General features: G+C 39.8%; 1 protein-coding gene across 1 annotated transcript in view; it reads right to left on the reverse strand.

The window, feature by feature from the left end:
• The window catches only part of CPQ (carboxypeptidase Q), a 572,322-nt gene that overhangs the window by 113,199 nt on the left and 432,976 nt on the right, over positions 1-26,147 (reverse strand). The window contains exon 6 of the mRNA XM_055546605.1: positions 15,410-15,501. Coding sequence (XP_055402580.1) covers positions 15,410-15,501 — 92 coding nt within the window. The remainder of the gene's footprint in view (positions 1-15,409; positions 15,502-26,147) is intronic.

Below are 26,147 nucleotides of genomic sequence, written 5' to 3' on the forward strand. Positions count from 1 at the left end.
TTTCTCTCTGTAAGTCTAACCAAAAAAAATCTCTAGTGTTGCATTTCCAGATCTATTAAAAGGAACAAAGTATTTTCTCTTATATGGAAAAATTGAGCAATTTTCAAAAAGCACTTTTCTCCTCTACTATTGCATTCTTTTCCCTTTGACCTTTCCTATTCAGTTCAAAGGATATAACAGTTTCATTGTCTCCCATTTAGTTCTGTGGGGCATAATAAAGTCTTCCAGAGCTTTGGAGGGGAAAATACCATCCAGTCATGCCAGGGACGGGCTTGGAGGTGCGTCATACAACTCCAGGTGTTAGTGAATACCTGCAGAGTCTCCTGAAATGCAAACTTACAAGTATTTAACATAGGATCATCTGTACTTTCATGAGGAAAGGAGTACATCAAGGCTGTATATTGTCACCCTGCTTATTTAACTTCTATGCAGAGTACATCATGAGAAATGCTGGGCTGGAAGAAACACAAGCTGGAATCAAGATTGCCAGGAGAAATATCAATAACCTCGGATATGCAGATGACACCACCCTTATGGCAGAAAGTGAAGAGGAACTCAAAAGCCTCTTGATGAAAGTGAAAGGGGAGAGTGAAAAAGTTGGCTTAGAGCTCAACATTCAGAAAACTAAGATCATGGCATCTGGTCCCATCACTTCATGGCAAATAGATGGGCAAACAGTGGAAACAGTGGCAGACTTTATTTTTCTGGGCTCCAAAATCACTGCAGATGGTGATTGCAGCCATGAAATTAAAAGACACTTACTCCTGGGAAGGAAAGTTATGACCAACCTAGATAGCATATTGAAAAGCAGAGATACTACTTTGCCAACAAAGATCAGTCTAGTCAAGGCTATGGTTTTTCCAGTGGTCATGTTTGGATGTGAGAGTTGGACTGTGAAGAAAGCTAAGCACTGAAGAATTGATGCTTTTGAACTGTGGTGTTGGAGAAGGCTCTTGAGAGTCCCTTGGACTCCAAGGAGATCCAACCAGTCCATCCTAAAGGAGATCAGTCCCGGGTGTTCATTGGAAGGACTGATGCTGAAGCTGAAACTCCAATACTTTGGCCACCTCATGCGAAGAGTTGACTCATTGGAAAAGACCCTGATGCTGGGAGGGATTGGGGGCAGGAGGAGAAGGGGATGACAGAGGATGAGATGGCTGGATGGCATCACCGACTCGATGGACATGAGTTTGAGTGAACTCCGGGAGTTGGTGATGGACAGGGAGGCCTGGCATGCTGTGATTCATGGGGTTGCAAAGAGTCAGACACAACTGAGCGACTGAACTGAACTGAACTGAACTGAAGATAGGATCATGTGTACTTTCATGAGGATGAGTTTCATTAAATGAAACTATAGAAATTTCTCAAAGTAAGTTAGACTCTTTTTTTAACTAGTAATGAATATTCTGTCTAGCCTCAAAATAACTCATGTTATGAAACCAATTTAAACCTCCTTTGAAAGGTCTTGGTAACTTTTAAAAATTCAAATTGTTGTCTACATATGTTGTGCTGTGTGGGGTATAAAAGCTCTTGAGCAATTGATTCTGAGAATTCTCCTTTAAGAGAACTCTGAAACCAAAGCAGTTTAGGCAAACTGCTGGTTGCTAGGGGTAACCTCAGCTTCCAGAATGAATCATTTTAAATGCAGTACAAGCATTTGATAAGACGATGCAAGAGTGAGATCTTCTGAAAGAAAATAAGGAATGAGAGTTCTAATCGTTTGGTTTGGAAAAAATTATACCTTTATGCTTTTAACACAAATAGATGAGTCAGAAGGAATTATAGCTGTATCCTAACTGATAAGCAAGCTAGAAAGCCAGACCATAATCTACTCTATCAGGGGAGAAGTGATATCTTTAAGACAACACAGGACTTGGGTTAATACTTATGTAAATGACCTACTGGGATGAGTTCCAGAGAGAAAGACAAAGGACTACGGGCAATACTCAGGCTGTGCTCTCTGCTGTGTCCCACGATTCTGCTTCTCAGTTCCCTGTTTGATGTCTAGTCCTGAAAGTAACGCAGTTTCAGTACTACCTACTGTGACTTCTGGACACTCCTTCTCAGAGTACCGAGTAAACTCACCGTCCAGTATCTGCTCTCTAGCACTGACCTTGCTGGCAGCCCTGCTAGCTTGGTTCTGCCTATTCATTCCTCAAACCATCATCAACAGACCATTTTTCAATGGTTATGTGTTATTCTAGCAGAAGTACACAAAAACTGCAGCAGCCAGAGTACAGGACAAACGTCTAGAAAGACTTGTGTTGTTTAGTCACTAAGTCGTGTTCATCTCTTTGTGACTCCATGCACTGCAGCACGCCAGGCTTCCTTGACCTTCACTATCTCCTGGAGTTTGCGCCAACTCCTGTCCATTGAGTTTGTGATGCCATCCAACCATCTCATCCTCTGTCACCCCCTTCTCCTCCTGCCCTCAATCTTTCCCAGTATCAGGGGCTTTTCCAGTGAGTCTGCTCTTCACATCAGGTGGCCAAACTATTGGAGCTTCAGCTTTAGCATCAGTCCTTCCAATGAATATTCAGGGTTGATTTCCTTTAGGATTGACTGGTTTGATCTCCTTGCAGTCCAAGGCACTCTTAAGAGTCTTCTCCAACACTACAGTTCAAAAACATCAATTCTTTGGTGCTCAGCTTTCCTTATGGTCCAGCTCTCACATTTGTACATGACTACTGAAAAAACCATAGCTTTGACTATATGGACCTTTGTAAACAAAGTTATGTCCCTGGTTTTTAATATGCTGTCTACGTTTGTCCTAGCTTCTAGAAGGGCTGCTGCTGCTGCTGCTGCTAAGTCACCTCAGTCATGTCCGACTCTGTGTGACCCCATAGACAGCAGCCGACCAGGCTCCTCTGTCCACGGGATTCTCTAGGCAAGAATACTGGAGTGGGTTGCCATTTCCTTCTCCCTCTAGAAGGGCTACTAATTACCAAAAGAGATGAGGTTCTTGGGGTTTCCTGGGAAGAGCTTCTCTCTCACATAATAATTCAGATTTAAAAAGACACAGCAGGCACATCTATGGATAAAACTAGGATGTGGTTAAACAGTGAATGACAATTGCTATGGATTAGTAGAAAACCGCCAAGGTATTATACACTAGAGTGTTCATTCCTTTCAAAGTCACTTCTACATTTTAAAAATGCCATTTAAAATATATTTTCAAATGCTATCATATTTAGTTATCTTAATAGAACCTTCTGCTCTTCTTTAGGAAATACTGAGGAAACATGTTCACCCTGTCATCCAATCAGCTTACTATACTTGTTGTGCGCCTCACTGGGCTCTGACTAATGAGACAGACTGGCCTGGCAATGGTGTATTCTGTTGGCCAAGTATCTAAGGGGAAAAACTGAAACCTCTTGAGTGCTTAGCATACAAATAACAGTCATATTAAAATCTAAATGTTAGCTAAAGACACTCTAAATGTTAGAATACCATCATGTACTACAAACCTCTTTCTCCAAACGGTGTGATTATGAAATTGAAAAAAGATTTGGAAGAAAGTTCTTTAAACTTCTTCCCAATAACAGGAATCATCACACTATGGCCAGCACGTCATATCTGACCACCTCCTTTTCCTCCCTTCCTTCTGCCCTTTCTCCTCCCCTCTTCTCTCTTCTTCCTCCTCTCCTTTTTCTCCTTCTCCTTCTTATATTTTATTTGAAAAGTCTGGCTCATTTGTCTAGTATTGTCCATGACTACTTTGGACCTATAAAGACTGAGTTGAATAGAGAGGTCATATGGCCTGAACACCTAAACTATTTACTACTTGATCCCTAAGAAACGCTGACCAACCCTCACTGTAGAAGACAAAGGGAAGATGACATTCCTAGGTGAATTAAAATAGTGCTGGTGATTCAAAAGAGGCTTGTTGACTCTGTAACTTGTGCATGGGATCCGACCATTTAATCCCAAAGGCTCTTGTGATGCATAAGTCACTTGGGAGCCTAAGCATGACACCTCACTTCAGATTTGTGTATTCTTGTGTGCCAACCTGATTTCTTAGGAACTTCATGCACTAAATATGCTATGGGTCCTTCCGGCTCAGATCACGACCTGGTTAGCAACAGAGGCAGAAGCTGTTCGTGCCTACTAGGCAGCCTCTAGTAAGCTAGTAAAACAGCCTGGGTACAAACTGAAGTCAGTCATGGTTTTACAAACGGAGAACAAATGCAGTAAGATGCCAACCACAAGAATTCACAATAAACCTTGGGGCTTTGCCACAGTGTTCTTGGAATCAGCTTTGAAAGGTGGTTGCCTTATTTGGATTAGTAGTCATAGTAGAGAAGTCAGGATGTGGTTCTTTACATGTTTGGGCTAAAACCAATACTCAAGCCAGACTTCACTGTGACCTATGACATAAGGTCATATGATAAATATGATAAATATCGCCCCACAGCTGTAGGCAAGATCAAAGATTCCATTCTAGTTGTCACAGGTAGTCTTTTTACTTTAAATGACTTCTTTTCTCCTATATGGAAAAAAATAATAAAAACTTCGCTAAGAAGTATACCATCTAAAGAGTTAAAGCAAAGAGGTGAGTCCAAGTCTACTCATGTTCTTTGACAAGGTGGCGTACTGTGATTGTCCTAAAACCAAAGGAAATATTTTGACATCTCTGTCCAGGCTGACATAACATCTATATAAATATAATACAGAATATTCTAAAGTCCCATAGTCATAATGGAATTCTCAGGAGAAAGCAAACAAATGCAAAAGACAGCACTTTCCTTAAAATATAAAATAAAATTCACAAATTCGAATAAGACCCCAAAGAGCTCCCAGGCGTGCTGTAGAAATTATGTGAATGTTGGAACTACATGGGACTCCAGACCAAGAAGATACTGAGAGAAATGAAATTTAAACCAATTTTGTGATGTGCTTGACAGACTCATGCAAATACCTAGGCACTGAAAGAGAAACACGGATGCATCGAAGCCCAGCAGTAATGACTGAAACCATAACCTCTGATTAGTACATCTATACTGCATGGAACATTAACGATATAAGAAATGCCATTCTGGACACCCAGTCCAGACACAATCAGGCTGAATGAGCCTATCAGGTCTATTATTTTTATAACCAGAGCTGCAGACGAGTACAACACTGTTTTCTCTCTAGCGATGTCACCCTAACTAAATCAACATTACATGGAAGCAATAGGGTTGGTAAAATAAAAATGCTAAAGTAAATCCATTTGCCCAAATAACATTGAAGAATTCTCAAAAGCATTTCCAAGTATCTTTTATTTTAGAGTGAAACACAAACCCAGCGTGGGTTGGGAAGTTGGCAAGAACTTTACTACTAAAAGAAGCTGGCATTTTTTATATATTTACATAAGTAAAGAGGAAATTTTGTTCCTCAGCGTGGCAACACCAGAAATTCTGACAAAATATTATACATGTTCATTTTAACTTTTTCTGTTTTAGAGTTGGCTAGAGTTAGGATAAACTAATGTATTTAGAATGATCATACATCCCATCCCTCATTTAATAAAGCCTGTTTAAAATATTGCCCTTATTAATGACTACCAGAACACAGCAGTGTTCATAATCCCAGTAATTCAATTGCCAGTAGTTTGTGCAATAAATCAGGAAAAGGTTAAAATATTTTTCATGCCAGAATAGAACATATCAATCTATTTTATTTGATTACTTTGTGTAATGAGGCTTTTTCAAGGCCAGATTACCTTACTCATTATAATTATGCCAGATCATATTTTTGTTTAAAATGGAAAAGATTTAAAAATGCCAGCAATAGAGTTGAAGCTAGTCTAGGGTGTTTTTCCTCCTTTGTATGTTTCAGGACATGAGAAATGACATCCTGCTCTCCTTCTAAGAGTAGAGAAGAAAGTAACGTTGTTCCCATGAAAAGTAGATTAGGCAAATGGCATCTGGACAACACTCATTTGACTCATTGACATGAAAATTCAATAAAATCATCTGCAATGTTTTTTAATTCCAAAGTTAAATTCCACTCTGATAAGTAAACTCTTGAAAATCACTAGAGCACAATAATATCGCCTCTACATGCGGCAACATTCCTTTCTCAGTGAATGCAAGCTGAATTCAACCAAAAAAAAAAACTGTCATATTTTTTAAAAATAATAATTTTATCAACAAAGAATAACACAAAACATTTTCTGACATCCTTTTCCCACTTTCTAGAATAAACTCTTTCAGGGACATAAGGGAAATCTCCCTCCCAAAACCCAGTGGAGCCTCAGGCTCCCTTTGGCTCCAGCTGAGTTCCAGTAGCCCCACCCTGCTGTGAGGTCTGTCTCTAGGGAGTGAGCTGTGGTCATGAGAGGAGGGCATTTCTATAACCTGTTCTCCGTGTTCCTTCAAATTGAAATAAGGTCACTCCAACCATGAATAGCTCCACAAACCTCATGCTGGGTAAAAAGGGCTTTGATCTTGGTAAATCATAAGACTGGACAAAGAATGAAGGCAAGGAAGCAGGAAAGGGTGAAACAATGGTGGCCATTAGAAGTGGACTCAGAACTTTTCCCGGGACTTTTCAGAACTGTATCTCGTAAAATTATTATTCCTGAATAATAATAATAACAAGAATGGTCAGAAATAAAAAGTCTTAACAAATACTACTATATATTGGGTAGGATGGGGGGGCAGTTAAGACTCGTATGTTGCTGGTGGGAATGTCAAATGGTATAACCTCCTGCCACTTTGACAGTTTCTAACAAAGGTAGACATTCATCTCTCACATGAGCCAGCAATTCTACTCCTAGAAGAGAAAAGAAATGCATATCTTCACCTAAAGATTTGTACAAAAATTTCATATCAGCCTTATTTACAACAGCTAAAGCTAGGAGCAACCCAAATGACCATAAGTAGGAGAATGGATGAAGAAGTTGTGCTATATACTACTCACACAATAGGAAACCTGAGTGTGATCAAGCAGGAGATGGCAAGAGTGAACATCAACATTTTAGTAATCAGTAAACTAAAATGCATGGGAATGGGCAAATTTAATTCAGATGACCATTATATCTACTATTGTAGGCATGAATTCCTTAGAAGAAATGCAGCAGCCCTCATAGTCAACAAAAGAGTCTGAATTGAAGTACTTGGGTGCAATCTCAAAAATGACAGAATGATCTGGGTTCATTTCCAAGGCAAACCATTCAACATCACAGTAATCCAAGTCTATGCCCTAACCACTAATGCCGAAGAAGCTGAAGTCAAATGGTTCTATGAAGACCTACAAGATCTTCTAGAACTAATATCAAAAATAGATATCCATTTCATCATAGGGGATTAGAATGCAAAAGTAGGAAGTAAAGAGATACCCGGAGTAAAGGGCAAGTTTGGCCTTGGCGTGCAAAATGAAGCAGGGCAAAGGCTAACAGAGTTTTGCCAAGAGGACATACTGGCCATTGCAAACACTCTCTTCCAACAACGCAAGAGACAACTCTACACATGAACATCACCAGATGGTCAACACCAAAATCAGGTTGATTATATTCTTTGCAGACAAAGATGGAAAGCTCTATACAGACGGCAAGGACAAGATCTGGAGCTGATTGAGGCTCAGATCATGAGCAAAATTCAGGCTTAAATTGAAGAAAGAAGAGAAAACCACTAGACTTTTTGGATATGACCTAAATCAAATCCCTCATGATTATACAGTGGAGGTGATGAATAGATTCAAGGGATTAGATTTGGCAGACAGAGTGTTCAAAGAACTATGGATGGAGGTTTGTAACATTGTACAGGAAAGGGTGACCAAAACCATCCCCAAGAAAGAGAAATACAAGAAGGCAAAGTGGCTGTCTGAGGAGGGCTTAGAAATAGCTGAGAAAAAAAGGGAAGCAAAAGGCAGAGAAGAAAGGGAAAGATATATACAACTGGATGCAGAGTTCCAGAAAATAGCAGGGAGAGATAAGAAAGCCTTCTTAAGTAAACAATGCAAAGGAATAGAGGAAAACAATAGAATGGGAAAGACTAGAGATATTTCAAGAAAATTGGATATGCCAAGGGAATATTTCATGCAAAAATGGGCGCAATAAAGGGAAGAAACAGCAAGGACCTAACAGAAGCAGACAAGATTAAGAAGAGGTGGCAAGAATATACCTAAGAACTATACAAAAAGGTCTTAATAACCCAGAAAACCATGAAGGTGTGGCCACTCACCTAGAGCCCGACATCTTGGAGTATGAAGTCAAGTGGGCCTTAGGAAGAATTACTACGAACAAAGCTAGTGGATGTGATGGATTTCCAGCTGAGTTATTTCAAATTCTAAAAGATGATGCTGTTAAAGTGCTGCACTTAATATGTCAGCAAATTTGGAAAAATCAGCAGTGGCAATAGGACTAGGAGCAAGGTAACGCTCAAAATCCTTCAAGCCAGGCTTCAACAGTATGTGAATTGAGAAATTCCAGATGTACAAGTTGGATTCAGAAAGGCAGAGGAACCAGAGATTAAATTGCCAACATACACTGGATCATAGAAAAAGCAAGGGAATTCCAGAAAAACATCTACTTCTACTTCATTGACTACACCAAAGCCTTTGATTTTGTGGATCATAACAACTGTGGAAACTTCTTAAAGAGATGGGAATACCAGAGCACCTTACCTGCCTCCTGAGAAATCTGTATATAGATCAAGGGGCAACAGTTAGAACCGATCATGGAACAAAGGACTGTTACAAAATTGGGAAAGGAGTATGTCAAGGCTGTATATTGTCACCCTGCTTATTTAACTTATATGCAGAGTACATTATGAGAAACGCTGGGCTGGAAGAAGCACAAGCTGGAATCAAGACTGCTGGGAGAAATATCAATAACCTCAGATATGTGGATGATACCACTTTAATGGCAGAAAGTGAAGATGAACTAAAAGAGTTTCTTGATGAAGGTGAAAGAGGAAAGTGAAAAAGCTGGCTTAATACTTAACATTTAAAAAACAAGATTATGGCATCTGGTCCTATCATTTCATCGCAAATAGATGGGGAAAAAGTGGAAGCAGTGACAGATTTTATTTTCTTGGGCTCCAAAATCACTGCAGACAGTGACTGCAGCCACAAAACTAAAAGATGCTTGCTCCTTGGAAGAAAAGATATGACAAAGCTAGACAAAATATTAAAAAAGAGAGATATAATTTTGCTGACAGAGGTCCATATAGTAAAAGCTGTGGCTTTTCTAGTAGTCATGTATGGATGTGAGAGTTGGACCATAAAGAAAGCTGAGCACTGACGAGCTGATGCTTTTGAACTGTGGTGTTGGAGAAGACTCTTGAGAGTCCTTGGACTGCAAGGAGATCCAACCAATCCATCCTAAAGGAAATCAGTCCTGAATATTCATTGGAAGGACAGACTGAAGCTGAAGCTCCAAGAGTTGGGCCACCTGATATGAAGCGCGGACTCATTGGAAAAGACCCTGATTCTGGGAGAGAATGAGGGCAAGAGGAGAAGAGTACAGAAGAGGATGAGACAGTTAGATAGCATAACTGCGCATTTTATCACTGAGTGCTAATTATTCCTCAATAAAGCAGCAGGAAAATTGTATTGTTATTGTTTAGTTGCTAAGTCCCGTCTGCCTCTTTTGTGAAGCCATGCATTAAGCAGGAAGTTAGCTGAGGGTAAGGAGGGGTGGCTCCTTCACCTAAACATCCAATGGCCGCCTACTCCCACCAAGAAATTCACCAGCCTCACCCCTAATACGCCCCCATCAGTACTCCAAAATAGTTACAGGACCTGGAAAAATTCCCCACTGGCCGACTGATGGGACTTTACTACTCTATCACGTGAGCACACCTCACACTGTGAGTGTGCTCAGTCACAGCCATGTTCAACTCCTTGCGACCCGATGCACTGTAGCCCACCAGGCTCCTCTGTCCATGGAGTTTTCCAGGCAAGCATACTGGAGCGGACCTCCATTTCCCTCTCCAGGTAATCTTCCCAAACCAGGGATAGAACCTACGTCTCTTCAGTCTTCTTGGATTGGCCAGCGGATTCTTTACCACTGAGCCACCAGGGAAGCTCCTGAAAAATGTGTTACTTTTAAATGAATCAATAGAGTACAAACAATATACATTTAAATAATTCTCAAGTTCATGTGATAATGTATGGAGCCTGTGGAAGGATTTCCACACTAGGAGAGAAAAGTTTACAGTTTATCGAAATACGTGAAATAACTGTTTAAAATTAATTCATTTATTTTAATTGGAGGCTAATTACTTTATAATACTGTGGTGTTTTTGCCATTTTTTTTTAAAAGAGAATAATATGTACACAGCCCTACAGCCCTTATGGGACTTTATGCTATGAATTGTTATGGGCATGCTGGATGGACACCAGGAATGATTTCTATTCAAGTTGACTCCAAAATATAGTGAAAAATTCAGTATTTCCTGTTTGAATTATTTATTAGTAATGCTTGCTAAAATGCTCATAGACCTTTTTCAGTTGGAATTTGCTTCCTTGTAAAGTGTTTTAGATACCACAATAAAGTTCGATTTTCGTTTCAAAATTTATATGCAAACCACAAATAGCCTCACATATTTCATGACAATTAAGTAAGGCTAGCAGTTATTAAATAATTGACCTAATACTTTATAAGAAAGCATAATTATGAAGTAAAGGCAGCTCTTAATCTGAATACAATTTTGAAAATTAGGTAATAAGTTTAAGCATATGATTTTAAATCATTTTAATTTTATATATTTTTCTATGAGTATATTAATTATAAACAAAGATATATTTCCTAAGAAAAGGATAATAAATGGTAATATTAATTTTATTCCCATGAAAGTTTAGCTTATATACATATCCACTGAAGTAATATTTATAGTACTTTTAATGTTGAAAAGATTCTATAATGATGAAAAAAGAATATATTTGGGGCAACAAAAAAGAAGAAATAATAATTTTTTACAAACATACAAAAAGAAGAAATTTTTTGCATACTGGTTTTCTCTATAATTAATGCTATGAAAGTCTAGCTAACTTTATGGTAAAACTCTACACCAAATAAGAATGCATAAAAACAGAGTGGTAATGGAATTTATGTTACTGAAATAATATCTTTCTGCAAAACAGTTAACTGGCTCCAAATAAAATCTATAAAATTATCATTTAGGTCATACAAAGTTATAAATAAATTATTGTATGGAAATAACATGAAAATATTTTATGATTTTTATCATATAAATTAAGGATCAATGAACCGTTTCTGTAAAGGGCCAGTTACTTATTATTTTGGGACTTGCAGGCCACATACAATCTCAGTCACATAATCAGTTAAAACATATAAAATCATTCTTGTCTTGAGGTCTGTACATAAACATATGGATTTAATCCACAGGCCATAACTTACTGATCCTTGATATAGATCATTAATAACCATATCATAAAAATGCTAGCATAGTTATTTTAAAAGTTCAAATCTTTTCTTTTTACAATTACCAAATTCAAGTTCTGTTCTTGTTTGTTATCACTCATACCGATGCCAAGGGTATTTGTCAGGCAGTTCTCATCAATATGAAGGAGAGTGGCTTTCCTTTTTTCCTCCCTCCTGACTATTCACTCAAACTCACTTACTCCTCAAGGATGAGGTCCTTGTTATAGTTACTTTAAAGTTAAACTCAGCCGCCCAGAAATCATTTGCTCTTGACAATTCTTAGATCCATATGCTAATCATAAGAGTATAGAATTAAGTCCTTCAGAATTGGTTGTGTCTTGTAAAACACACAGAATGTCTTTTTAAAAGAGAGATAAAGAGCTATCCTAAAACAAAAGGCCTATGTTTTCTCTTTCTGGAATTTCTTCTTTCGATCCCTGAAATTGCAATTCAGATCAGCCACCAGTATATAGACACATTTGTATGAAGGCAATGTGGATGTTTTCAAGATAAAACAGGTTCATTGCATGTCCTTTGAGTATATATTCATATGTGTGTGTGTGTGTGTTCATACCTGCCAACCTCTTAGAAGTTTAAAATCAAGTAATTTCTAATTTTATCCATGTTACTTCTACAAAGTACAGCAAAACTCAAAATCTTCAGAGAAATAAAAATGTTTTTTCAGATCTAAGGAATTTCAAAGGTTGAGGAAATTTCAAGCTGGAGCCATTGGAGTTTTATTAATAAATCATTTTTTTTTCTTGAAGTAGAGAATGACAGAGCTTCAAAAGAGTTCCTTTAGGTGTTTTGTTTTTAATAGAGGCCAAAATGTATAGATTCTAGACACTCCTTCTTAAAAATAATTTAATGACTCCCTTGTCCTCTGGATAAAGTGCAAACTTCTAAACATGGTTTGCACCTTCTCATCCAGGCTCCTTTTTCTCTCTCTTCTTTGCTTCTCCCGTGGTGCATCTTGCATTCGATGCAGCAGCCACTCTGAATGCCTGTCAGTCTCTACTGTGTTCAGTGACCTCTGTACCTCCAGCCTTGGCGCATGGAGGTCCCACTGCTCCGGACTCACTTCCTCTCTGCCAACACTTTTCCCTTACCTGGCTTCTGCTTAGTCCTCAGTCTCTGCTTAGATGTCATTTCTCTCATGTAGTCCATTGTGACTGCTCCCGAAGCCCAGGTTACGTGAATTTTCTCTCTCTGCCATCGCTGATTTATATTTTATCAGAACACTCTTAACACGTTATATTGTGATTGAAGTTCAGTGGTCGGTGCCCTTCTTTTGACAGCTGTCTCAGGAAGGTCAGGGTGAGGCTTCTTAATGACAGTAAACCTAATGCCTACTATGGTGCCTGAGACGGTAGATTCTCAGAGAATATTAACTGAATGTTGCTGGATTTAGAATGACTCCTGTCTGATCTTGTCCACTACAATGGAGAGAAGATGATGCTACTGACCCACCAACCAAAGGACATAATCTGAAAGAATCTTATTTTCCATGAACACTTGAGGCCTTAAGAACTGAAGTAGAGAAAGAGTTGGGCAAAAGGCATGGTCTTCCTTTCTACAGAAAGTAACAATATTTAGTGACCAAATTTGTGACCCTGAACTTATTCTTAAGCTCTGCATAACTGAAATAGGGTAACAGAGACTGACTTTGTCAAATGGTCAAAAAGGTTATAAACACAACTTGGAAAACAACAGAGCTCTCTCTGATTTAGATAATGAAATTTACAAGACGTGTTCCTTTTAGCCTGGAGATGCAGGGAGAACAGTCCAGCAGACCAGATTCCGCTCCTCTGCTCGGCCGTCACTGCTCAGCACAGTCACCAAATGGGGAGTTCCTCTTTAAACTAACATTTGATTTGCGCTTGTACATCTTGCCCCTTCTCCCCTTTCTCAAAGCTTGTTCTTGATATTAATCTCCCTGCCCCTCATTTTTTTTTTTTAAATTAAGTTTAATTGATTTTATAATATTGTTTTAATTTTAGGTGTACGGCAAAGTGATTCAGTTATGTATACATATTTTTTTCAGAATATTTTCCATTATAGGTTATTACAAGATTCTGTACATCTTCCGTTATATAGTAAATTCTTGTTGCTTATCTATTTTATATAGTAGTTTGTATCTGATAATGCCATACTCCTAATTTATCCCCCGCCACCCTGACTCCTTTTCCCCTTTGGTAACCGTAAATTTGTTTTCTGTCTGTGGTTCTGTTTCTGTTTTGTATATACATTCATTTGCATTATTTCAGGTTTCACATATAAGTGATATCATAAAATATTTATCCTTCTCTGTCTAACCTACTTCACTTAGTATGAGATTCTCTAGGTCCATTCATGTTGCTGCAAATGTCAATTTTTTATGACTGAGTAATAATACCCCACTGTATGTATGTATGTATATATGGTACTGCTGCTGCTAAGTCACTTCAGTCGTGTCTGACTCTGTGCGACCCCAGAGACGGCAGCCCACCAGGCTCCCCCATCCCTGGGATTCTCCAGGCAAGAACACTGGAGTGGGTTGCCATTTCCTTCTCCAATGCATGAAAGTGAAAAGTGAAAGGGAAGTCGCTCAGTCGTGTTTGACCCTCAGCAACCCCATGGACTGCAGCCCTGCAGGCTCCTCCATCCATGGGATTTTCCAGGCAAGAGTATTGGAGTGGGTTGCCATTGCTTTCTCCAGTATGTATGAAAACCCTTAATCTTAAAAGATACATGCACCCCAGTGTTCATGGCAGCACTAATTTGCAATGGCCAAGACATGAGAAGAACCCAACTGCCAGTCAACAGACTTATCACATCATAAATCTGTTGACTGGCAGTTGGGTTCTTTTCATGTCTTGGCTATTGTAAATTAGTGCTGCCATGAACACTGGGGTGCATGTATCTTTTCAGATTAAGGATTTTCATCCTTTCCAGATATATGCCCAGGTGTGGGATTTCTGGGTCATATGGTAGTTCTAGTTTTCATTTTTTAAGGAACCTCCCTACTGTTTTCCAAAGCGGCTACACCAATTCACATTCCCACTAACAGGGTATGAGGGTTCCCTTTTCTTTCAGAATGTACTATTTGCAGCCATTTTGATGATGTCCATTCTGACTGATGTAAAGTGACACCTCATTGTGGGTTTGATCTGTATTTCTCTAATAATTAGTGATGTTGAGCATCTTTTCATGTGCCTCTTGGCCATCTGTATGTCTTCTTTGGAGAAATGTCTTATAAGGTCTTCTGCTCATTTTTGATTGGGTTGTTTGTACATTTTGGATATTAAATCTTTGTTGATCAAGTCATTTGCAAACATTTTCTCCCATTCCATTGATTGCCTTTTTGTTTTCTTTATGGTTTCCTTAGCTGTGCAAAAGCTTTTAAGCTTGATTAGGTCTCATTTGTTTATTTTTGCTTATATTTCTTTTGCCTTGAGAGCCCCTGTTCCCTGTCTTAAATGCGGTCTTGTATTTCTATATATGATTTTCCACTATCACCTTCTTGCCTCAAGCTTCACTTTTGCCTTATTTTGGTCAGTGTCAAACCACACTGCCCTCCACATTCCCAGGTCTGAGACCTTTGGTTGCTGCCATTCCCACGGCCATTATCAATGCTCCTGGCTGACTCAAGGTCTTAGGATGTGGCTTTCAAATACCAGCACTTGGGACCTTGGGGCATGGGGGTGGGCTCAATAGGAACAGGGACTGTGAACCTATTACTGCTTCTCTGGCATACATGAGCACAGCAGAACTGGAGAGTCAACGAAAATGGCTAAATACCAAGTGGAATCTTCCTAATGCCACAGATTAACATAGACATAGAAAATTCCTCAGCTCACCAGGGTGTTCTCCTTTATGGGGCTGAATGAAGAAGATTTCTGCAAGGGGTGTTTGCCAGGGTCAGCCTACCACAGAGTACTGTTGAGTCTTCAGGACAATAGAGGAAATTTTCAAACCAGAAGCATCAGTGCTTTTGGTGTATTGACACTGATATTACACGTGCAAATGCCCAGCAGTCCATGGCTGCTCTCCTACCTTGTGCAGCTGATAATACTGGGAGGAACCAATTCCACCTTGCTCCTCTGCAGTCCAGAGCACCAAACGCAGGGTTCTCTTTGGACGCAGCCCTGGGAATAACAATAAAACAAGTGATTCTTCAGCTGATTTTGAATTAAAGAAAAAAAAAATGGCAGGGCCTCTCATCTGAATTCTGCAGGAGGGAAGCAGAAGGGAATCAGAGGTACACCCTTTCATCTCTTGCTGGTGTGGCTGCCTGATTCATGGTGTGGCTGACCCAGCAAAGGAGGACCCCTGGGCCAGTCTCCAGGGCAGGTTAATGATGAAAGGGATTGTGGCGACTGCTGTCTGCAGCCCAGGGAGTGAGAGCCTCTATTCATATTTTTAACTGGACAAAATACCCAGTAGGACACAATTGATGGCCAAGTTCACTGGGCTACTAGAGTCCATCCAGAAGATGTAGTTAGGAAGACTCTAGGCAAATCCTGAGGCCTTCCTTCCCATGATTAACTGAAACCCAGTGATTAGTCTCTACTTCAAGATAAGGTATGTAAGGGGTTGCTTCTTAGTCTAAATCCACAAGTATAACCAACTGCCCATGCTATCCTTAGTAATGAATGATCATGAAGAAAATATAATGCTGCATTCATTGACTTGGGAAATACAAACTTACATCCTGCAGTCATTGAAATTACTGGCAGATCTGGCATATCTAGAACCATTTTTGAGTGATGGTGTCAGCTCCGTAAAAGTTAACTACAAGGGTCAAACAGTATGCTGGGAGTTCCACTTTTTGATCAAGACTTGAAACTTGTTTCTGATTTGGACCTGATGATGTTGCTTCTGAGAAATAATAAGTGCAGAAAAACATGAAGTGGGGCTTAAACCTCATTAAGAAGACCTTTCCTCTTGCCTCACTGCAGGGAAGCCATAGGGAAGGACTATGAATGGCTACGAGATGGACACACAACAAGCATCGAGTATAACGACCAGTGCCGCCACCCAGGCACGTGGCCTTCTTGAAGGGAGCAGGCTGGTTGACTGCAGCCTGGATGATGAGTGCTCCTGGGAAACAGAGCTCTGTTCCTCCTCCTCTGGACACCGACAAGTATTCTTTCCTTGTATAAGTCTAGTGCTAAGGTACTGAAAAGGAGTTAAGCTTTTCACTAAATGAAACACTGTGAAATGACTTTACACTTGAGCAATTTTGACATCAAACAGCACAGGCTGTTGAGTTCCAACTGGTGAACTGAGTTGAGTTGAGGCAGGCTGACCTGAGTTCCAACTAAAGCCCAGAAAAGCAATTTCCTCATCCAATTGTTCAGCAGATCCCATTGGTGTTTCCTGCTAAGTCTATCTAGAATCCAACTTTTCACCTCTGCTCCCATGCTGGTCCAAGCCCCACCCATTTTTGTGTGGACTGTTGCAGTCGCCTCCAAGCTGGTCACCCTGCCACAGTCCATGCCCCTCTGCAGGTGATGGTCTGTACTGCAGTCAGCAGGCCCCTCGTAAAACGTATGCCAGAGCATGTCATTTCTCTGTTCAAGACCTCCAAGAGCCACGCTGCAAGCTTCTGGTTCAATGTGATGCCCCCAGTGCCTAGACTGTTTGGCACACATATTTGGTGCCCAATAAATAGGTACCAAATTACCACACAACTGCACTCATCTCACACGCTAGTAAAGTAATGCTTAAAATTCTCCAAGCCAGGCTTCAGCAATACGTGAACCGTGAACTTCCAGATGTTCAAGCCGGTTTTAGAAAAGGCAGAGGAACCAGAGATCAAATTGCCAACATCCGCTGGATCATCAAAAAAGCAAGAGAGTTCCAGAAAAACATCTATTTCTGCTTTATTGACTATACCAAAGCCTTTGACTGTGTGGATCACAATAAACTGTGGAAGATTCTGAAAGAGATGGGTTTCTGCCTCTTGAGAAACCTGTATGCAGGTCAGGAAGCAACAGTTAGAACTGGACATGGAACAACAGACTGGTTGCAAATAGGAAAAGAGTACCTCAAGGCTGTATATTGTCACCCTGCTTATTTAACTTATATGCAGAGTACATTATGAGAAACGCTGGGCTGGAGGAAGCACAAGCTGGAATCAAGATTGCCGGGAGAAACATCAATAATCTCAGATATGCAGATGACACCACCCTTATGGCAGAAAGTGAAGAGGAACTCAAAAGCCTCTTGATGAAAGTGAAAGTGGAGAGTGAAAAAGTTGGCTTAGAGCTCAACATTCAGAAAACTAAGATCATGGCATCTGGTCCCACCACTTCATGGGAAATAGACGGGGAAACAGTGGAAACAGTGTCAGACTTTATTTTTTGGGGCTCCAAAATCACTGCAAATGGTGATTGCAGCCATGAAATTAAAAGACGCTTACTCCTTGGAAGGAAAGTTATGACCAACTTAGATAGCATATTAAAAAGCAGAGATATTACTTTGTCAACAAAGTTCCGTCTAGTCAAGGCTATGGTTTTTCCAGTAGTCATGTATGGATATGAAAGTTGGACTATAAAGAAGGCTGAGTGCTGAAGAATTGATGCTTTTGAACTGTGGCATTGGAGAAGACTCTTGAGAGTCCCTTGGACTGCAAGGAGATCCAACCAGTCCATCCTTAAGGAGATCGGTCCTGGGTGTTAATTGGAAGGACTGATGTTGAAGCTGAAACTCCAATACTTTGGCCACCTGATGAGAAGAGCTGACTCATTTGAAAAGACCCTGATGCTGGGAAAGATTGAGGGCAGGAGGAGAAGGGGACAACAGAGGAGGAGATGGCTGGATGGCATCACCAATTCGATGGACATGGGTTTGGGTGGACTCCGGGTGATGGACAGGGAGGCCTGGCGTGCTGCAGTTCATGGGGTCACAAAGAGTCAGACATGACTGAGTGACTGGACTGAACTGAACTGAAATAGGTACCAAATTAATAAATAAATCCAAGGTGTGGTGTCTTAGGGTAAAATTCAAAGCTCTCTAACGCTATCCCAGCCTCATCTCCTAAAACTTTCCTGCTAGTTCATTTTCCAGGCAAAGTATTGCAGTTGAAAAATGTGGACAGATCTGCTGAGCCCTGCTATCAACAGGCACCAGCTGTGTGACCGCTGAGACATGTTTCCACCTGGACTTCAGCTTCCTTATCTGAAGAGTGGAGGGAATATTACGTGTTCATAACATAACAATTTCCCGGGGTGGCTGTGAGGATGAAATGAAATGTGATGATGTATGTAAGACACTCTGTCTGGCATGTGGCAGATGCTCAATGAACGAATTATAAAACTACATAATGGATAGTCAGGCACAGAGCATACGTTTTTACCCATAGAGAGAAGGGGCATCTAAATACTCAGTACAGAGAGTCTTCCCAAGTCACTTGAGTCCCTGCTGAAAAAGAATCCTGAAGGGCCCACTGCCTGCTCCACAGAGTCAAACTGCCTACTCATTTTCATAGCACAAACTGTTGTTGAAGAAAGAAACCTAATCAGTCTATCTAAAGATCACAGTCATTGGTTCCTCAAACAGAAATGTGCTTAATGTCAACTTAAACCAAATGACATTTTGCTTGCAACAGAGAAAACAGTCAAAGAAAAAAGGATAAAAGTGCTGCAAATGAAAATTCTGAACTTTTTTTAAACCCATATAAAAGGGGAAAAAAATCTTTCTGTTTACATATCTCTGCCTTTACCAGCAAAACAGTACCAAATTATTAAAATGATGGAATTCTCTAAATAGGGATCGAGTGACAGTTTAGCCCGAATTAGAGAAAAATTAATTTTTCAAAGCAAATGCTCTGAATGGGATATCCCCATAGACTTGGTGTTCTAACTTGCAAATCATTGCTGTACAGGATTAGTCTCCCTCACATTTCAAATCAGCCAGGTGGCCAATGATGTTCCATTAAGATAACAAAAAAGTGATCTGTTTGAAGTAAGGAATGCTAAAACCTGCAAGCAACAACAGCATAGCTAGTGCACAGCTGGCCCTGAGGATACAGAGACCCCCACCCCCACTCAGTCCTGGAGAAATTCAGTCCCCATTCTACTCCACAATCAAGGTGAAGGCCCAACAGAGGAGGTTGGGAAACGGGCGGTTAAGCAGATACTGACGGAGCTGCAAGGTCTCTTTTCTGCTCTGACCTTCTGGTTGCCCCTAGAGCCTAAGAGAAAAGGCCTTCACTCAGCCCTAGACCCTGCCTCTAGCCTGGAGTTTGAGCTCCCAGGCCACCTGAGTCCACAGCTGGGCAGTGCAGGGCACAGAGAGGTGTTAGCCCTGGGATCTCAATAAACTCGGTGTCCCTGCCCTGCCCCTTCTAGCTCTGTGACTTCGGACTTGTCTAATCTCTCTGAGCCTCAGTTTCTTCATCTACATAGTAAGGAAAAGGGTAATTGCCTCATGGCTGTGTTAAGAAAATTAAATAAGATGAGGCATTTAAGTAAATATGAAGCACAGTTCCTGGCACACAGTAGGCTTTCAAGAATCATGTGTTAGCTTCTCTCTACATCACTCCACGAACTTCAGCCTGTGCCAGTGATTTCTAGGAAGCGCCTGTGAGAGAACCAGGAAAGAGGCATCTTCCTCGTTCCTCTTCCCTAGGAGCCGCAGAACATCTTTGTTTACACAGAATGCACTCGCAGCCAAGGGGAAGATACAAGTTTCATCTAGCTTGTGGAAAAACACATAATCTCTTTCAGCGTGGAATATGCCCTCATTCCAACACAGAGCATGTCTACCTCCAAATAAACAGAAGTTGTTTCCTCACTTTAAAAACTGAAGACAATCAGAATTTTTTGTTTCTGGATAAAGTAAAAACACACGCACACATACACACAATAAATTTGATAGCTGAGTGAAGTTGACATAAGGGATGTCTATATTTGTCATTTCTAAATAACAGAATTTAATGTGTATCTCAAATTCAAACTGGTTTTAAAAGCTGGGGATTTTAAGTATATGAAGTAACAAAAATAACAACAACAATAATAAAGCAATAATATTGACAGCAACACAACAAAATGATTCAAGGTCAAAGGCAGGGCTCTCATCTTGTAGCAAAACCAGGGTAACGTAGGAGTCCTAGCTCACAGCTCTGGCCCTGGCTCAGTGGTTCACAGCACCAGACTAAGGCAAGAACAGGAAATAAGTCTTTGAGCTGATAGGAAGGACTCTGGGCTGAGCAGGCTTGGAGTCATGTCTCCTTGAGGTTTTGTCAGAAGATAAGCAATTAGTTCCCCCATCAATATAACAAAACTGCCCAGAGATCTCTTGATCTCCTGGAATTTTTAATTAGAACTTTAGAGAGTACAAGAAACATTATATAGCATTACAGTTTTCTATTAAAAGAACATAGACTATGGATAATATGTCAGAATCTTGCCTTTGTTTATGAAATATGACATACATGCACTTCACTTTCATTTTATTGAGGAGAGTAATAACGCTATTGGGAAAACAGTGTCTATGAGAAAGGGTGAAAATAATCTGGTAGGAGTTTATTTTTTGTTGTTATCAAATTTAAAGATAAGAAGGCTGAGAACAAAACTGATAAATTGGAAAGGTCAACTGGCTGTCCTACACTTGGATGAGGACTGAGCCCAAATTAGATTAATCTACCCCTGTAGAGAGATTTTCCAAATTATGATTTCTAAAGAACACTATTTATAAACAAAGTGTATTAACCCAAATGCCTGTTTACTACTCTGCTTCAATCCTACCAAAACTATGTAAGTACTCTTCTCTGTTCTGAGACCTAATTTTGCAGCATGCATGCATGCTAAGTCACTTCAGTCATGTCCAACTCTTTGCAATCCCATGGACTGTAGCCCCCCAGGCTCCTCTGTCCATAGGATTCTCCAGACCTGAATACTAGAGTGCTTTGCCATTCCCTCCTCCAGGGGGTCTTCCCAACCCAGGGATCATACCTGTGTCTTTTATGTCTCCAGCACTGGCAGGCAGGTTCTTTACCACTAACAGCACCTGGGAAGCCCAAATTTTGCAGAGAAAACACAATTTTCTCTTACAGTAAATATACTCAATTTCTACATATATGCAGTTTTAGATCATAAATACACTTGTTGTCCAGCTCCTCTGTATCAACAATTCAATATCTGCACTTAGAGAAGTCTACTTCTCAGTGGTAAAGAATAAGTCTGCCAATGCAAGAGACTCGGGTTTGATCCTTGGGTCAAGAAGATTCTTTGGAGGAGGAAATGGCAACCTATTCCAGTATTCTTGCCTGAAAAATCCCATGGATGGAAGAGCCTAGTGGGCTGCAGTCCACGGGGTTGCAAAGAGTCAGCCATGATTGCAACTATTATGCAGTTCTCTAATAAACTTGACTAGTATAAGTGTAGTATCTAAATTAATCAACAATTAATGATATGTGCTGTGCTTAGTCCCTCAGTCGTGTCTGACTCTTTGCGACCCCATGGACTGTAGCCCACCAGGCTCCTCTGTCCATGGGGATTCTCCAGGCAAGAATACTGGAGTGGGTTGCCATGCCCTCCTCCAGGGGATTTTCCCAACCCAGGGATTGAACCCAGGTTTCCTGCACTGCAGGTGGATTCTTACCACCTGAGCCACCAAGGAAGCCTATAATGTTATATTAGTACATAAACTGAATGAGATGAGGCACTGAACATAGTGGTTAAGCATATAGGTTTGGGGGTTGAGACCTATTTCAATTTTGGCCAACTTACTTAGCTCATTATATATGAAAACATTACACTGATTTTTTAAAACAGGGGGCATGGTTACATAAAGATTCATTATTTTTGTCAAGTAAATTGTGACTACTCTTTATAGGCAGGAACAGAAAATCACTCGGAAGAAGATCATTTGTTCTCAGAAGAATCACTTGGTATCTTTCATAGTCATGTAAATATAAAGCAATTAGGCACTTTTTTGGCGGGCACTGGGGCAGGGCAACAAACTTGTAAAACTCCATCTTGCTGGTTACTGCCTCTTGAGCTCTCTGACAAAACAACCCGGATACCAGGCAGGAGATAAATCAGAGTGTAAAAGGAGCCTTCTGGGAGGAAAGCCAGTGCTCTGCTGCTTCCTCGGATGGAGGACTGGGGATGAGGGAACTGTTGAGGCACAGTGCTGTTGTTCTTCAGTCACTAAGGCGTGTCCGAATCCTTGCAACCCCATGGACTTGCCTGTCCTTCACTGTCTTCTGGAGCCTGCTCAAACTCATGTCCATTGAGTTGGTGATGCCATCCAACCATCTCATCCTCTGTCATCCCCTTCTCCTCTTGCCCTCAATCTTTCCCAGCATCAAGGTCTTTTTCAATAAGTCTGCTCTTCGCATCAGGCGATCAAAGTACTGGAGCTTCAGCTTCAACAGCAATCCTTCTAATGAATAGTCAGGGTTGATTTCCTTTTGGATTGACTGGTTTGGGGACTCTCAAGGGTCTTCTCCAGCAACACAGTCCGAAACCATCAATTCTTCCGCGCTCTGCCTTCTTTATGGTCCAACTCTCACATCCATACATGACCACTGGGAAAACCATAGCTTTGGTCTGGGTGACCATGACTAAAGGCCCCAGGGCAGGGAAGGTCCTGGAAACCACTAAAACAAAATGACCTTGATGAAGAGAGGAATCTGGGTTATTATTGTCCTGGGCTCAACACAATGGAGTAAGATTGAGGGGAAAGGCGAATTTTAGACTAGCGTGTGGCCAAGTCCAGAAGCTCCTCCAGATCCAGCCACTCTAGTAGAGGTTATGATTTAGAGAACAACAGCTGAGGATGGGAATATCAGCAAGGGGAGTTGTAACCTTGTTCCCCAAAATGGGCACCACTGTAACTTAAGACTGTGAACAGTGCCGCGCAGCAGACAGAAAGAATAGCAGTCACAAGTGGATCCAGCCACAGGTTTCTGGAGGAGAAATGACCCATTTGTCTTGAGTCAAGTCCCAGGAACCTCTGGAGGAGATAATAGACTTCCTGCTAATAAGGTCTATGGAGGCTTGGATGATTAATGGTAAAGAAGATTGAAGGATGTGATCATATTTATAACCTGTGTTTGTGGAGCAGGTCATAACAGTTATAATTTCCATAATTCAAAGGGAACAGTCCTACCTCATTATAACGATTAGGATTCTATTAGCCAGGAAAATCATGATTAATCACTGCTGAAGTAGAAATGCTGTGACCACCAGGGTGTGAAGGCCATTTCTGGCCCTTATCCAGTTTTCCACTCCTTTCATCCTGCTTTTACCTCTCACCCTAAGCTCCAGCCACATATTTCCTACTTGTTCCTGACCCAAGATGCCATGCTATCTCAGATTTCTGGTCCTTTGTAGATTGATGCTCTTCTTCCTATCTAGAATGCTCCTTCAACTTTTCCATCTGGCAAGCTCTTATTCATTTGATAAAGCCCATTGCTAATATTTGCTTTATCTAAGAAGGAGCCCCTAACTCTAGGGAAAAGCTGGCTGTTCCTGTCTCAGTGTTCTTCTAGAACTTCCTAAAGACTTCTCTGTCGATTTTCAACCACACTTACATATTGATCTCCCCACTAAATCATTAATTTTCTGAGACTTACTTGTTTCTCTTTTTCATAATCCTGACCCAGTACCTGACATGCAACAAATGCTGAATAACTGTTTACTGACTGACTGAATGAATGAGTGAATAAACATATTTACATGAGTATATACATAAATATATATTTACATAAGTATATATATTTACATAAGTATATTTATTTACATAAGTATATTTATTTACATAAGTATATATATAGCTACTGTCTTTTCATTTAATCTAAAGCATACTTAGCTACTCCTTAGTTCAGAAAGTTAAGCTGTACTTTTACTGTGAAACCAAAGTCCAAATAACACAGGTGAAACCACCCCAGTAGCCTGGTTAATATGTGTTTCAACTTCTGCATCTGCTTCAGTCACTAATACATTTACCTACTTTTGAACCATAGGTGGATCTATTAATAGTCAAAATTATTAATCAACAGCTCTTGCTGATCAAGTCACTAAATATAGAATAAATATATTATGGTCACAGAAATCATTCTATCAGCTAGTTGTATTAAATTATAGGTATTTACATTTTAGACTTTGATAACTGTAATTTTCACTTCAATTTCTTTATGATTATAAACAATATATCCTTAAAATATGAAAAACAATAAAAATTAGAAAACAGAACCTATAAGCATATGGCATTTCCTTATAATTTTTGTATGCTTATTTGTATACATATACAAAGAGTGATTTTTATATTTAATTTTATTCTACTTTTACCACTTAAAAATCTTGACATATATGGCTTTTATTATAATTAATAATTTTCAAGAAAGTAATTCGTAAACTTTTTACCTAGTCTCTTATTGTTGCATATTTAAGATTTTTTCCTTAGGGCAAGATCTTAAAAGTAGAAATAATTAGTCTAAATATTATAAATATTTTTAATTTTTAAGGCTCTTGAAACATGTCTGTAATGCCCTAAAGAAAGCTTATCAATATATATTCCCACCAGCAGTGTATGAGAATATTCACTTCTACTTAATGTGGAACTTTTAATCTTACCTCTTTAATTTTTATGTCTGTCAGTATGTTATATATATATTTTCTATACTACATTCTATTCATTTTCAGCCAAAATAATTACACACACACACACACAATCTGTAATGGAGTTTAACTTGACTGAGACAAATATTAAGTTTATATCTGATGCCTGACTAGAGTTAAAATATATGAATTTGTTTTTCTTGTTTAAAATGCCTGATCATACAGCTCTTTCATCAAAATATTTCTAAGATAATATTATGTCTTGTAGGGATCACAAGCCTGATCTAGCTGGCATTTTAAAACATACAATTTCTTTTTCCCTACCATTATTCAGAGGGTTTTTATCTGCAAGGAGAAATCGAGAAGCCTGCTTAATGATAGATTTGAACTCTGAATCACACTTTTGTTAAGAGTTCTACCTTGCAACAACATCAAATGGGGAAGTTAAACAAATAGTGCAATTTTTAAAAAATTATGGTAATAAAGTACAAGTACCCAAATCTACCTCTCTTACAAATTTACATTCGCCAGTATGGTTCTCTAAATTGTATTTCTTGTGCAGATGGTGCTGTGTGAGGAAGCATGAGAGTATTTGTATTTCAATCAAGGATTATCAACAAATAATGCATCTCCAACAAACAACTGAGAGGGGAGATTTCTGGAATCCTTTTTCAACACCAAGCAGCAGATATAAAGCACAGACGCTTTATTATATAACGAAGGCGCCATCATTAAGCTGCTCCTGTTTACTCTTCCAAATGCTCATTTTTAGGATTATGGTGGAGAGGAGCAGATGCTACCTATATTTTTAAAGATTTTCTTTCTGTGTACAATGATCTGTAAAGTTATCTAAACTTGTTTATGACCAATAATTAATCATAATTCTTATTCTTATTTCTATTTAAGTTTCAGTTTTCAGACCACAACATGTTTGGCCGTATCAATAAATTTTTGCAATCCATTTTGAACAAAAAAACCTCTTCTTTAGCACTACTCCATTCTTGGCTCCCAAAGTGATTGCTGACTGCTCTTGCTAAGGGAAAATCTCACTGTGAAAGGAACAAGATTATCAATGTGTCACTGGAACTCTGCCCTTTCTTTCCATTCCCACCATGGCCACCATTATTTAAGTCCTCTGAATTGCTGTGGTCGCCAACTAACTGCTTCTTCTCTCTGTAGAACTGCTGCCAGATTCATCTTCTTAAAATACTGCTTTG

The sequence above is a fragment of the Bubalus kerabau genome, chromosome 14, assembly GCF_029407905.1.
Source record: "Bubalus kerabau isolate K-KA32 ecotype Philippines breed swamp buffalo chromosome 14, PCC_UOA_SB_1v2, whole genome shotgun sequence".
Lineage (NCBI taxonomy): Eukaryota > Metazoa > Chordata > Mammalia > Artiodactyla > Bovidae > Bubalus > Bubalus kerabau.